At 45.8% G+C, this 14,957-nt stretch overlaps 1 protein-coding gene across 3 annotated transcripts in view; it reads right to left on the reverse strand.

Moving 5' to 3' along the window:
- Tgfb2 (transforming growth factor beta 2) overlaps nt 1-14,957 on the reverse strand; it is an 89,646-nt gene that overhangs the window by 26,673 nt on the left and 48,016 nt on the right. For all 3 annotated transcript variants that reach the window (XM_052737945.1, XM_052737946.1, XM_052737947.1), the window contains one exon: nt 2,941-3,104. In XM_052737945.1, coding sequence (XP_052593905.1) covers nt 2,941-3,104 — 164 coding nt within the window. The remainder of the gene's footprint in view (nt 1-2,940; nt 3,105-14,957) is intronic.

The following is a 14,957-nucleotide window of genomic DNA, read 5'->3' on the forward strand; positions in this document are numbered from 1 at the left end:
GGACCTGTCCCTTCATAGAGGTGAGATGGCCCCTGGGAGAAAAAGAAGTCCTCAGCAAGCCAACTGTCAGAGGTCACCCATCAAAGAATGAGTGAGGCTGGGGGGCCAGAGAATAGCCCAGCAGGGTGCATTGCAGGCAACAAGATCTTAAAGGGCTCAACTTCAACTGGCTGAAGCCACATTCCAAAACAGCACAAAGAGAACGGTCCAGGATTCTATCCTCAGCGCAGCGGAACATTAGTGATCTAATTGAAAACTAAATTCCAGAAGAAAGGAGATGCTCAGATATAGACATACTTGTTTCTTTGGGCCACGTTGAAATTTACTGGACGCCTTTAACTCCCCTGGTGCTTTTCACAGATGCCAGTATTTGCTGACCTTCCCATTCTCACTCGACTCCCTGGACCAGTTTTCCTCGTTTTTCTTCTCTTCTGGCTCTTACCAAAGTGTATTAGTTTGATTTCTTTCACTGTGATAAAGACCGTGACCAAAAGGAACTTGGAGGAGGAAAGGGTTAATTTCATCTGACGCTTCCAGGTCACACTCCACTGAGGGAAACCTAGGCAGGAACTGGGGACAAGAACCTGGAGGCAGGGACTCAAGCAAAGGCCACAGGGGAACATAGTGGCTTGCTTTTATACTGGCTTGCTTTCCATGACTTGCTCTGGCTGCTTTCTTATATTATCCAGGACTGTCTGGTCAGGGGATGGCACCACCCGCAGTGAGCTGGGCCCTCCCACATCCATCACTAAGTAAGAAAACACCACACAGGCTTCCAACAGGCCAATCTTAGGGAGGCATTTTCTCAGTTGTGGTCCCCTCTTCTCAGATAATTCGAACTTGAGTCAAGTTGACAAAATCAAGACAAACAAACAAACAAAACACCCAACCAGGACACAGGGGACAGAGGAAAGGATCTTTAAAGTTTGCTGTGAGCAGGAGAGAAATGGCCAGGAGCCTTGAAAGTCAGAAACAGATTCCTGTCTCACGCCTGCCGCTTAGTACCCTTGTGACTCTGACCTGTCACTTAATCTCTCTGAGACTCGATTTAGCATCTTTCTGTATAAGGTGGAGAAAGGAGGTAGACAGGGCAAGGGTCGCAGTCCACTGTGGTCACGTAACACCTCTGCTGAAGTGGCCACAGGACAGTCAGGAGCGCAGACACAGACATGCATTGTCCTGACGTCGGCTGAATCAGCACTGTCTATGAGGCATGCGCTGCCCACCGTGTGCTCTGGGAACACATGTGAAGACGCAAACACCCACTCTAACAAAGGGTCTATTCTAGCAAAAAAGAAAAAGCTCTACATGCCCCCTCCACCACTAGTTCCTCATCCCTACTTAAGAGCTATTCAGACCGGCAGTGGGTGGTGGCGCACGCCTTTAATCCCAGCACTCTGGAGGCAGAGCCAGGCGGATCTCTGTGAGTTCAAGCCACCCTGGTCTACAGAGTGAGATCCAGGACAGGCACCAAAACAACACAGAGAAACCCTGTCTCGAAAAAACAAACAAACAAAAAGAGCTATTCATATATTCTCATGAATTCACACATAGCATGTCCATGTACAGTAATATCCCATTTTCATAATGAATATGAGGAAAAAATCCTCATCTTGATTATCCAATTTTCCAAATAATTAAAACCCAGAACAACAAAGTTTCTGCATCCAGATATCAATTGTTTCTTTTCTTCAAGTAAGCCCCCCTGTGACACACACTGCTAACGAGGTGACCTGGTCTTAACCTCCTTCCATCTCTCTGTTACATTATGTCGCTACTCTGCCTGGAGGTCACCTTCTGCTCTTCACAGCTGGAACACCTTATCATAGGTACATGCAATAAGGCTACCAAAGAGTCTGTTGTTGGGAGCTAATGGTTTAGCTTAGTGGTTGAGTGCTTGCCCGACATACACAAAGCCTGATTCCAATACACATACACTGAGTCTGATTCCCAACACGGCAAAAATAAATAAATACATACAAAATAAATTGGAATGCCTATCACTACACAGCTGCTTCTGCTCAGAATGACCCCTCACCTTGTTTTAATATGCTCTAAGGTGTTTTTGGAAGCCTTTTTTGAGCATTGGTTCCTTGCTGAGAGTTCCCAGGCTCTGCCCTCTACACCTGCACATGCTGTTCACATGACATGATGACTTTATAGCTGTGTGTTTGCACATCTGCCTTCCTCACCAGATGCAAGGCTTTACAGAACAGCTTCATAGTGCATGTATAGTGCAATCTTATTGAGGACCCCCTTAAAATGGAGTGGGTAGGGGATGAGTGTCTGCATTTCTCACAGCTCCTGGGTCACTCAAGCCTCAGCGCACAGCCTTCACCTGAGGCACTTGATTCAGAGTCGGCGTCTGAAATCTCAGGAGCCCCGTTTTTCATCTGTGTTTCACACAGCTGCCCAGCGGCTCTACTGACAAGATGAGAGGAGAGATGTCGTGGAGACTAGCACCATGTGGAACAGCACATGCGCATGGGGGCTAGATGGCAGTACATTGAGGGATGGTCTAGTCAGAGACGGGGAGGAGGCAGTGAGCTGAGAACCAGACAGGTTAGAGTAAACAGGAGATGAGGAGGAGTGGCAGAGGCGGGGAGGAAGGAGGTGAGGGAAAGGTGAGAGGGAAGAAAAGGAGGAGATCCTTCTCAGCTGCCCTGCTTGGGGTGGTCTGGCCTGTGCATTCTGGCTTTCCAGACCACAGGCTTGACCTGCGGACTAAAGTCTCCCAAGGTGGGTACTCCAGTCCTTCACACAACTGAGGGAGAGTGTGCAGCATTGGTGCCCCTTCTAGGCCTCTTCCTCGCTGAGCGATGAAGGACCAGCCGTTTAGGTAAGACTAAGGACAAAGCAGGACTCACATCACACAGGTATAGAAGAAAATCCTGACAACAGAAAGTATTTCACCCACTGTGCAATGCGAACAAAGGTTACCTGATACAGTTCGATCCGTTGTTCAGCCACTCTGGCTTTGGGGTTCTGCAAACGAAAGACTCTGAACTCTGCCTTCACCAGGTTAGAAGCATTCTTCTCCATTGTTGAGACATCAAAGCGGACGATTCTGAAGTAGGGTCTGTAGAAAGTGGGCGGGATGGCATCTGTAAAAAGTTAGGGCAACGGTTGAGAAAGATTAAACCTACCATGCTCTCAAGAAAGACCACAGTGTGCGAAAGTCCCAAGGAGCCATATGGGAAGTGTCTACAGAATTTCATCTCCAATGGCCAATTTAATACCATTAACAATTTAACCAGGAACAAAACGAAAATCAACATGTGTGTTTAGTTCCAGGAGAAGCAGATTAAGAACGATTAACAAACCATTTCCAACCACGTCTGAAAGCAAGCAGTTAACCCTGTCTTTTGAAGGCTGACAGACCAGTGGAAAACCCTAGATGGTTACGAATTGGAACAAGTTCATGACAGTTGATGGCTGGAGAGAGCTGCCGGGCTCGCATACACTTTAATCAGATATGCCAAGAAAATAGCTCCTAAATGGCAAGACTTCTGCCCGTGTGTTTTTTTCCTTGAAAGTTTGGCTCCAAATACTCCACTCCTAGTCAGCCTCACGGACTGAGTCGTTTATTACTTTTAAAGTCTGGGTTTTCAATGCATGTGACCAAGTTATGATAAGAAAATCTGAAAAAAAAATAGACCCACAAACTACCCACACCTGGTCCAGCCCTCAAACTCTTGGGTAACGTAATCTGCAGGTAGGTGGAAGGTGATCCTAGCTATGAGAGACGAAAGCACCAATCCCTTTATTTTGGAGCCTTGTGGGAGACAGCATTTGTGATCATACACAACAATTTCAAGACCATGCGTTGCTTAGAATTTTGTTATTATTTTCTAGCAATTATCATTGCCTTTGAATATGAAAGTGAGGTTACCTTAAGACCCAAGCAGGTTGTCTTGCCTCTCTGATTTCACCCCCAACATTCACTGAGCACCAACACTGGGCCAAGAGACCACTGGTTTTTTTGAGTGTGTTTCTATAATCTTCCAAATTTTTCCTATAAATTTACCTTCCCCATTCCAGAATATTCCATCTAGTCTAGAAGCTGTACTTCTTTCTGCTCTTTGTACATTCACAAGGCCTCATTACAACATCATCATTCACAGTTATGTTTCTCTTTAAATATGTTGTTTCTGCATTGTGTTTGTTTATTTTGCTTTCCCTGTGAAACTGTAAAAATCTGGAAAGTAGAGACTATTTGCAAGGGATTTCTTCCCCCTCCCACCCCCTATATATTCAGGGCAGGATTCATGAAGGCATGGAATTCCCCAAAAATCTGTTGATCATCAATGGGAGTCTTGAATGAGTCAGGTATCTGGCTATTGACAACACTAACTTACTAAACTAGCCATTTTGCTGACCTTAAATCAGATGTAAATGCCTCTCATGAACCTGTGACAATTCTACTGGTGTGGGAGGGCAGCTAGAAACAAGTGGTGTTCCTCATTTAGGAGCTCTGCGGTTTTAACCTCATGGGTGCCTTTTCTTATCTCTCCCCACAGCCTTGAGACTGCAAATTCAGGCTCATGAATTCCAAGTCAATTGCCCTATGAATTCAGGCTTTGTATCTGGCAAACCAGAACTCTGAGAAACAAACAAACAAACAGCCCCACAAATCCAAAATAAGCAGATTTTGGAGAAATGAAAGTATTCACAGACACTGTGATGGCCCTCTGTGGACGAGATGGTGGGAAGACCTCAGACCAACAGGGCGTCTTTAGAGTTCCCTGGCACAGCAATTCTATAAGGTAGCTGCTGAGACAACATCGACCTTTTCTTTGCTTGGAATATACCCATCCCAGCAATTAAGATTCCTAGTCCTGTGCTAAGCAGCACAGCTGAAAACAGCTTAGTCGCCCTGTCAGAGCAGGCCAGGCTCCTGGCTTTCCACACTCTCTTGGCAGAACCTTCCACAGGAGGTATGGCCACATTCATCTTCGCTTATCCTCTGTGTTAGACAGCAGAGGCTTCAAACATCCTTTGAAAGCACATCCTGGAAGTGCAGGGCCAGTTTTGTGTGTGTCCTGTCATCAGCCAGTGTAAACATCTTCTTCCCCCCTTCGCTTTCACGTGGAGCCCCGCCCCCGGACCCATTCTCCGTCCACAAACAGCCATCTTTCACACCCCTCCGCCACGATCTTCTCCTTCATCAAGTTTGTAAATAAGTGCTTTCCGGATTTATTTTTATTCTCTTTTGTGTTTATTAAACTTTGAACCATTTCCCCCCCATTCTGGTCTTCTGCCCATACACACGCGTTTCCTTTTTATGGCTGCCTCAGACCATGAGGTCAATTTTGTTTCTACTTCTTCTAAGCAAATCTCCAAATGATCCTGTCCCAGGCTTTTGAGCTCTGAAGGAGCGTCGGCAAATATTTACAAGAGCAGCTTGATGGCTAAGTGCGGTCCCTCGGCTATGTCCCTTCCCTGCATCCCAGGCGAACAGTCCTTTCTGCTGGCTCATAGAACCATTTAGACAGCTTAAATTTCAACTGGCTGCTAATACCCACCTGCATTTAGGTTCCAGGTTCGTAAGTAAAAGTAGTTAATGCGCAAGGGGGAAGGACAGCTGAGCAGTCCCGACCAGTGTCTCTGGTCAGGTTTTGGCACCAGGTGAAGCACCCAGGCCTGGAGGAGGATGTGACAAAGGAGCTCGATAAAAGCTTCTGACCCCCGAACCACCCCTTCTAAGGGAGCGTCCCAGCTGTCCCCTACTGTCCTTTGCTTACTGATCACAAGTCCTCTAACCTGGATGAGGGACTTGAGCAACTTGCCAATGTCCTCTCATTTGGGGGAAATATCGCTGTCAATTGCTCTGACCGTCATGGGTCAGTTTTTACCAGCAACCAGAACCAGAACAAGGCAAGCTCACTCCTCCAGCTCGGGGTGCCAGAGCAGCAGGGTAGGGGTTTAATGGTTTGTGCAGCCCAGATCCACCCACTTAGCCTTGGAGGAATGAGCTGTTTCCTCTGCCTCCTCCAAGAACTCACTTGCCCCTCTGGGATGGGTCCTTGCTATAATCCCCTGTAATTCCAATCCCAGTTTCCACTCTCGCCAGGTGGCCAGGTATTCTAACTTGACTGGCGCCAGCTTACCCACACTGACAGCCTGGTCCACTCCTCCCTTTCCATTTCTGACCCACTTTTTCTACTCAAGCACACTGACTTTCCTTCAGCCCTCTGGCTTTCATACCAGCCGCTGGCTCTGTTGGTTTCCCACATGCCTTGCCCTCAGAGAAAATCATGTGCATCGAAGATTTCATGTGTCATGGATTGGGCAGTCTCCCCCTCACCTTGCTCTGGCTGTACATCTTTGCTAAATCAAATCTGGAGAATTGGAGAGCTGGGGGATGGGGATTTAAGTGCTCAATAATTTGCAAAGTAACTGTATACAGAAAGCTAAATGTAGCATTTAATCACATACTACTTCATAAACATTACATACTGACTAGAGTCTGTTCTGAATAACTAATTTATTATATAGATTGTATTCTCTCTATATGAGCACGTTGGGCTCAGGTGTCTTTTATTGACAGTTACTTACTTCCTCATAGACCAGAACTGACTTCTTGGGCTAGTGATCAGAGCAGACACACAGGGGCTCCATACTCCAGCTGAATGAAAGGCACCGCACTCCAGCTGAATGCTCTACAGTGGCATCTTGAAATCTTTAATCATTTTAAATTAATGTTTTGTGAGTAAAGTCCCACATGACAATGGGGTATGAGACTTGGAACCTCAGCTCCTGCACTGATTATCTCCCAGGATTCTCTGTCTCTACCGTTGGCTCTCTGGGGGCCCCATCCTCATTCAGTGTTCTTAGACTGCCTAGTGACCACTGTTAGCTTCTACACCTAGAAGAACTGGGGTCAGGCACACAATCCAAGTCATTTCATGGTGGCAACTGCCACATTCCTTGGTGGCAGTGCCACAGTGCAATCAGATGAACATTCATTGGGAACACACCTCCAGCCCACTCTAGCTACCAAGCACAGGCCACTGTGGAGTTTACCATATCTTGGGATAGAGCAAGAGATTTATGGGGCAAATACACTGGCTTGGTAAGGCGTCACAGGCAGCTAGGGTCAGAGGGACCCTAGCTTGCTGAACATGTGAGGTAAAGGGCAGGACCTTGGGTGCCTGTGAGGTTCTCAGTGTAGAAATAACACAGTTCCAGAGAAGCACAGTATCCAATAGCCCACACAGGCAGATGGTGGAAAGAAATGGAGAGAGACAAAGAGACAGAGACAGACAGAGAGACATAGAGAGAGAAATTATGAAGCAAAGCAAAAAGTTCTACATGCTATGACCTTCCTTCCTCCTTTCCTTCCCTCCTTCTTTCCTTCCTTCCTCCGTCCTTCTGTCCTCCTTCCTTCCTTCCTTCCTTCCTTCCTTCCTTCCTTCCTTCCTTCCTTCCTTCCTTCCTTCCTTCCTGGTGATACTAGGGATCTAATCCAGGGCTTCGTGCATATTATGCAATTGCTCCACAACTGAGCTATATCCCTAGCTGTTCTAGAATTTTCTACAACCCCTCTTTTTCTGTTTGCACAAGAGACCCCATGGTTTTCTTTTGAAAGAAGACCCCTCTGCTTTGCATACCTATCCCTGCTACAGCCACACAGAACAAGAAGCTCTCCGGGCAGGAAAGATCTCAGCGAGGATGTCAGTTCTAATACCAAATCAAGCGGAGCTTGGCTGAATGCAGCAAGGACAGGACCCTGCTTTTCTGAGCCTGTCTCTTCATCTACGTACCCAGTCAAATAGATAGCAAATGGTGCTGTCGGGGTTACATGAGCAAGCAGAAGGGAAGTTGGAGCCCTGGATCTTGCACAAAGCTACCAAGTGGCCATTGGGCCTTTGTGAGTGTGCCCGGGAGGAAAGCTCTTGCTGCCTGACAGAATTCATTAGAGGCAAAGAGAAGGAACAAAACCAGCAGCATGCCCCAGGGCACTGTATAAAGGGCTCTGTGTGTTCCAGTTCCTGTCCCCTTTATGGGGAGGGGCTAGTCACCAGAGTCTTCACAGTTCACCATCTTCCACTTGTTTTACCGAAAGTTCTGGACACTCTAAAGGGTGACAATTCCATCTTCCCACCCTCCCCCATAATGCTCAAATGCGGTCTCAAAAAAACCATGTCAGGTACACGCTCATAGTCTCAGCAGTTTTGGAGGCTAAGATGGGAAGACTCACGGGTGTGAAGCCAGCCTAGAGTACACATGAACATTCTAACTCTAGCCAGGGAGACACAGGAAGAGCAAACAAAACAAAACACAAAGAAACAAGAGTGAAGAAAGGTCTTACATATGTGTTCTGATGAAGAACAAAGAAACAGAATCAGTAAGAAACCCCTGGCTATCCAGAGCTCAGCCCTTAAGCCAGGTAAGGCTTTAGTCACAGTCTAGTGCATTGGTGCTCACCCTGTGGGTATCAACCCCTTTGGGGATTGAATGACTCTTTCACAGGGGTCGCCTAAAACCATCGGAAAACACAGATACTTACATTACAATTCATAACAGTAGTAAAATTACAGTTATAAAGTAGCAACGAAAATAATTTTATGGTTGGAGGTCACCACAATATGAAGAACTGTATTAAAGAGCGGCACGCGTTAGAAAGGTTGACAACCACTGGTCTAGAGTTTATTCCCCCATTTAGTTTGTTACACCACAAAATTGACAAGGAAAAGACAGATGACTTGTCAAATTCTTGGCCAGGGATCTACAGGCATTTACTGTACTTGTTAAAACATTGGTTCTCAAAGTGAGGTTCTGGGCCCACGGCATTGAGCTCACTTGGGACCTCAGACAAATGGCAGTCATTGGAGTAGGGGTTGTATTACACCCCAGATCTGAGAAACCCTCCACTCCCCAACCCCCAATAAAACCTCCTGCCACACTGACTGGTTCCTAGGTGGTCAAGCCTAGTGCTGCTAAAACAAGATGATCATTAAGCACCAGGAGAAACTCTTGGTGTCCAACAGCCACAGTTACCTAAAGGGAACCCAGCAGTGGTCTTTGTCCTTGGGGAATTTCCAAGACAAACAAGAAAGGTCAGTGGGTCAAAGTGAAACGTAGATGGTGTGGGTTTGCAAGGGATTGCTAGCGGTCTGGGGAGGTTTTGTGTCTTCTCCTCCCTGACGTAGTCATACGCTATCTGCACTTCAAATCCAAAATGGACTCCCTCCTAAAAGCCAGAAGAGGCTTCCAAGTCAATGTACTTTGACAAGAGTGAAGACAAGACTCCTGGGGCAGGGAAAATTAGGAAAACACAGGACGGGAAAGAAATCTCTCACCCTCGGATCTAGTTTGTGTTTCCTGTTCGCTGAGAGTTGAAACACATGTGCACAACTGAAAAAATTGAGATTGCCCACAAAGGCATCTCTAACAAAGATGTTAATAACAATCTCTTACTTAGGCCAGAATGTTTGTGGCCTCAAGCTTAACTGTCAAACATTCCCCTCTCGTTAAATCTAAACAATACACCTCATAAAACTAGTTTACAGTTTCATCTGCCAAAGGAAATTCTTTAAGATAAGATAAATACATAAACCGGCTCGTATATTTTTAGTTAATTTTTAAACCATATAGCTTTTAAGTTTTGGTGAAAATTACACTCTTTGAGAGATGTGACTTAAAATTATACAGTCATCGTAGTGGCAGCTAAAAGTGAGTCTCTCGAGAAGCCAGCATGGATATCTTGGCCTTACGTCTGCCTCTCTCTAACTCTCCACCTTTAATCTGAGGTGTGTAGTGTCCCTTATCTTGTTTTTGTAAGCTTGCTTACTTTGCTGCGTTTTGACTCATCCTGAAATCCTTTTCTGCAGTGTGAGTGAGGAACTGCTCTGTCTGAATAGAGGTCCCTAAGTGGGAAGCACTGCGCGGTTGGATCACAGTGATGGGCTGCCATCCCACTACCTTAGTCCTCGAAGACTAAGGACAGTGGACAACGACATTTGGAACGTTTCTTGGGTGAGTCTTGTACCTTACATTTGGAGAACTACTGACATAAAGGACAGACAGCGGGGGGGGGGGGGGAGGTCACAAATAAAACAGATGCACAAAGGAATAGCTGAGCTTTTGATTTTAAAATTACAGAGGACATATGAGATTATAGCAACACAAGATCTCTAAAAGTCTTCAAAGGAAGACAACACAATCCTCCTGTGCGTTGTCCACCATTTATCTTGAGGAACTTTGAAGGCACCCATGCCTGGGTATCTGAGCCCCTCAAAGTCTTGTGAACTAGATCAGGATGGGCTTTTCTGGAGTCCTTAAGTGGTTCTGACACACAACCAGGACTGAGAACTACTGAGGGAAGCTGGTAATGCTTGTCCTAGAGAAGAGAGGAGTTAGGGGCATCAAATCCCTTAGGGGTTCCAACACTCCATGAACTTGGACCTTTCTGTAGATCAAGGGAGTCACAGTTAGGCTCAATATATAAGACTTTGGTTTGCTGTGTGAGTATGAGTGAGAGCGTACACGTGTGCACGTGTGTGTGTGTGTGTGTGTGTGTGTGTGTGTGTGTGTGTGTGTGGTGTATGTGTGGATGCATGTATGGATGTTTGCATATGTCTGCACATGCGTGTACATACATGTGGATGCCAGAAGTTGACCTGGTGTGTCTTCCTCTATAATTCTCCACCTTATACACTGAGGCAGGGTTTCTCACTGAACCCAGAGCTTTTAGATTCAGCTAGTCTACCCAGCTTGTGCCAGGGATCTCCCAACTTTGCCTACTAGGTGATGAGGTCACAAGTGTGCCTATTAGGCATTTACATGATTGCTGGGGACCTGAACTCCAGTCCTTGTTCTCAACCCCCACTAATGTGTAAAGAATTTTCAGAAGAGCTGGAGAAGTAAGTAGAAGGACCCACCTGTCTTCCAGGATATTAAGTTCCAATGCTGTCACAAGAATCCATGTCCTTGCAGAAATATGGTGTACAAAATCTGGTGGCTCTTCACACCATTCTCATTTTAATGGTGTCCACATTGTTTTTGTCCTCTGAATCTCACTGTGAATGAATGTTCTTTCAATCTGAGGGTTTTTATCAGTATCTTAGACCTACTGGTTGAATGGCAGGTAATTCTTTTCACAGCCACCCTTGAGAACTTCTGCCACAGACAATGCTGGTCCAGTCACATTGAGTTTGACCATAGACTATGCTGGTCCAATCACATTGAGTTTGACCAATCTTCCCTTCCAGCTCCTCCATTCATGAACTAGGTAGGGATGAATAAAGTATTCCCATCCCACCACCTCCTCCCCATAAAAAGAAGGAACTGATCAGATTGCATTCTCTGCAGAGAAGACCATCCCACTTCAGAGATAAAGAAATGAAGTGTGGGGCAAGCGAAATAACTTTTAGCCAACATCAAGGTGAGGTGGTATTTTCAATCAAAAGCCCTTTGATTCTACACTCTCTGCCTTTTGTGAGAAGAGCCTCCCCTCCCCAGAGTGGACGGTATGAACACCGCCCAGTACGAATGCTGGCATTTCATGGACTCTTGCAAGAAGAGCACACAGAAACTGGTCCATCTTCACAAAGGTCAGTCTGAGAAAGTTTGATGCCAGGATCTACATCTTCACTCCCTAAAAGGATCCGTCACCCCCTGCGCTGGTTGGGGGAGCTGGAGTTGAACACTGTGACTATCCCCAGTAAAAGGGACATCACTAACTTCAGTATTGCCCACTCTTGTTCAGACTTGTTGCCTACTGCCCCAACCCTAACAGCATCCACGTACTGCACTGCTGGAACCTTCCAATGAGCAGAAGAGAATTCTCGTTTCCTTTCCCATGACAGACTCCACTGCCCTGCAGCTTAGCTGTGATTGGTACAGACTTGTGACATGCTTAATGAGTATAATGGTCCCTCATTCCTGACATCCTCTGTGTGCGGGGAAGTAGTTTGGGGGTTTATTAGACAGCCCCCAAAATGCAACAAGACAATCAACCCACCCAATGGTGGGAGGGCAATAAATCAGCTCCTATTTGTGTGTGCACAGGCGCAGCCAGCAAGAAACCAAGACAATTGTGTTTTGGGGTTTTCTGAAATTTGTCTTGGCACACTGGATATAGATTCAGTTTCACCACCACATCCCAACACTGCTGACATTCAAGTCACAGCAATTTAACATAAAATGACTGAGAAATAAACAGCACCTCGGCCGTGGTTTCTGATTTTCTCTCCAGCCATCCCACCTATTAAATGTAACAGAGCACCACAGCATCTGCAATTTACAGTGGAGGGGGACGGTGTCAGACTTGACATGCTGCTGGCAGTGGGGAGCCCAATTGTGCCAGCATCAGCTTGTGTGACTTGGCCTTCATCAAGCTGCTATTTGAGACCATGCACACTGTCAGCAGGAGTGTTTGGGCCCCTTCTTACATGTGAAAAAGAAATGTAAAAGTAAAATAACAGTAATGCTGGCCCATGGTATTTGGTTTTCTTGAACTGTGACAGACATGGAGTTTCTACTTTCTATCCCAAAGTTTCCATTACCCCCATAAAACCCCACCTCTTTAGAGACACCCATTTCGCTTACAGTTCCAGGTTTCTCAGCCACCTCTAGGCTGCCTGGGAATTTCTGGGCTTCACAGCAAAAGATGTGGGTACTGCAAAAGGCTACCGGTTAACTTAGAAGCAATCCAGAGAAGATAATCATGAAAAGAGCATGGCTGGACCCACATTTGCACAGCTAGATGGCGGAGGTTTCATATCCTTCCATCATGGCCTTCCAGGAGGAGGCTGCCCTGGCTCTTGGGATAGGTTACTTCTTGTCTGTTTGCTTGTTTTTAAGATAGGATCTAGCTATGTAGCCCAGGCTGGCTTTGAACTTGTGATCCTTTTGCCTCAGTCTCCCAAGTGCTAAGACTGCATGCATAGGCTACCACTACTCAGCTCAATACTGAGACCAGATGTTTGGAATCAGTTTTACATGGCACAATCTCATTTTTTATAACATGTCAATCTTTTTCCTTCCTTCTTCCTTTCTTCCTTCATCCACATCTGCCTTCCTTTCTTCTTCCCTCCTTTCCTTCCCCATCTCTTTCCCTTCCTCCCTCCCTTCCCCTTTCTCTCCCTCTCACTTTCTCCTCTCTCTTCTGCTTCATTCTCTTTCTCTCCTCTCTTTCTTCCCTTTAAACTATGCTTTTGGGAGCTGAAGAGATGCCTCAAGGGTGAAGAGCACTAGCTGCTCTTACATAGATCTGAGTTCATTCCCAGCACCCACGTGGTGGCTCACAACTGAGTGCAACTCCAGTTTCCAGGGATCTGACACCCTATTCTGGCTTTCAAGGGCACTGCATGAACATGGTGTGGGTGAGCACGCACCCCCCCACACACACAAAACACCCATAGATAGATAGATAGGTAGATAGATAGAGATAGATAGATGATAGATAGATAGATAGATAGATAGATAGATAGATAGATAGATAGATAGAGATAGATAGATAGATAGATAGATAGATAGATGATAGATAGATAGATAATAGATGGATAGATAGATAGATAAATGATAGATAGATAGATAGATATGTACATACATACATACGTATGTACATACATACATACATACATAGGTAGGTAGATAGGCAGGCAGGCAGACAGACAGACAGACAGATAACAAAACATCTGTGCATTTTGTTCTCTGATGTCCAGGAGACAATCCATACCAGTCACCCTTTTGAACCACCAATGGCATCTAAAAGGCTGAGACCCCACAATATCAATGTCTGTACCCTAAGCAATTTAACAAGTCATCTTGAACCCCTTACTAAGAACCATATTTCATTTTCCTTTCTCTTGACAGATTGAGAACCTGAAAGATTAGGATCTTTCTACAACTACACCAAACACTGGCAAAGCATGAGTTAAAAAACACAGCCCTTGACATTATGGGACAATCTCACTTTTCCTTCCTAAGCTCTGTATGCTCACTGTGAGCTTCACATCACAGGCAGAGCCGCTTCTTACTAGCCTGAAAATTGCGCCCAAATCTTAAAAACAAGCAAACAAACACACAAAAACAGCTCACAGCCAGGATCCTAGTTTGCTTTCTACTGCTGTGATAAAACACATGATCAAAACAACCTAAGGGGAAAGGAGTTTCTTTCAGCTCCCAGCTCCCAGGTCACAGCCCATCATGACGGGAAGTCAGGGCAGGAACTCAAGGCAGGAACGGAAGCAGAAACATGGAGGAGTGCTGCTTACGGGCTTGCTCCTCAGGCTCATCTTCAGCTACCTTTCTAATATTCTCCAAGACTACCTGCTCAGGCATGATACTGCCCATAGTGGGCTGTTCCCGCCCATATAATCACTAATCAAGAAAAATGTCCCCCAGACTTGCCTATAGGCCAATCAGATGGCATTTTCTCAGTTGAGGTGCCCTCTTTCCTGATGACCCCACTTTGTATCAAACAGACAAAAAACTAACCAGTACAGCCAGTCTGAGTTCTTCATGTTTCCTTTATGCTTTTGCTTATGACCTTTTCTTTCTTTCTTTCTTTCTTTTTTTTTCCTTTTTGAAGGGCAGTCACTTAACCACTTTGAGATGCTATGCTGATGCACTGCTCTGCCTTAAAGCTGGAGTTAGTAAGTGGCAGGGCACACCCTGCTAGAATGGTAAAGTTATTCACCAACGGAGCCAAGTGGCATGGACTGTTGTTAGGAACATCTTAAATCCATGACTTGGCAGAGAACAAATAGGAAAAGGAATAGACGATCCTGATGACCCAGTCTGATGGAAGTAAAGCAAGTACTGTGACGCTCAGTCTCTGCGACTCTTTGGAGTGATGTGAGTGTGTGTGGAGGGACTGATGGCCCTCAGGTGTGCTCAGTGTTAGCGGTGTCCAACCCCTCTGACTGTCCAAGACAAAACCCTCGGAACTCAGACTCAGCTGTCTCTGAAAACTCCCACTGTACAAACGTTCTTTCCAGACAAAG

This window comes from Peromyscus californicus, unplaced genomic scaffold, assembly GCF_007827085.1.
Source record: "Peromyscus californicus insignis strain IS unplaced genomic scaffold, ASM782708v3 Scaffold_14__1_contigs__length_90479793_seg_2, whole genome shotgun sequence".
Taxonomy (NCBI): Eukaryota; Metazoa; Chordata; class Mammalia; order Rodentia; family Cricetidae; genus Peromyscus; species Peromyscus californicus.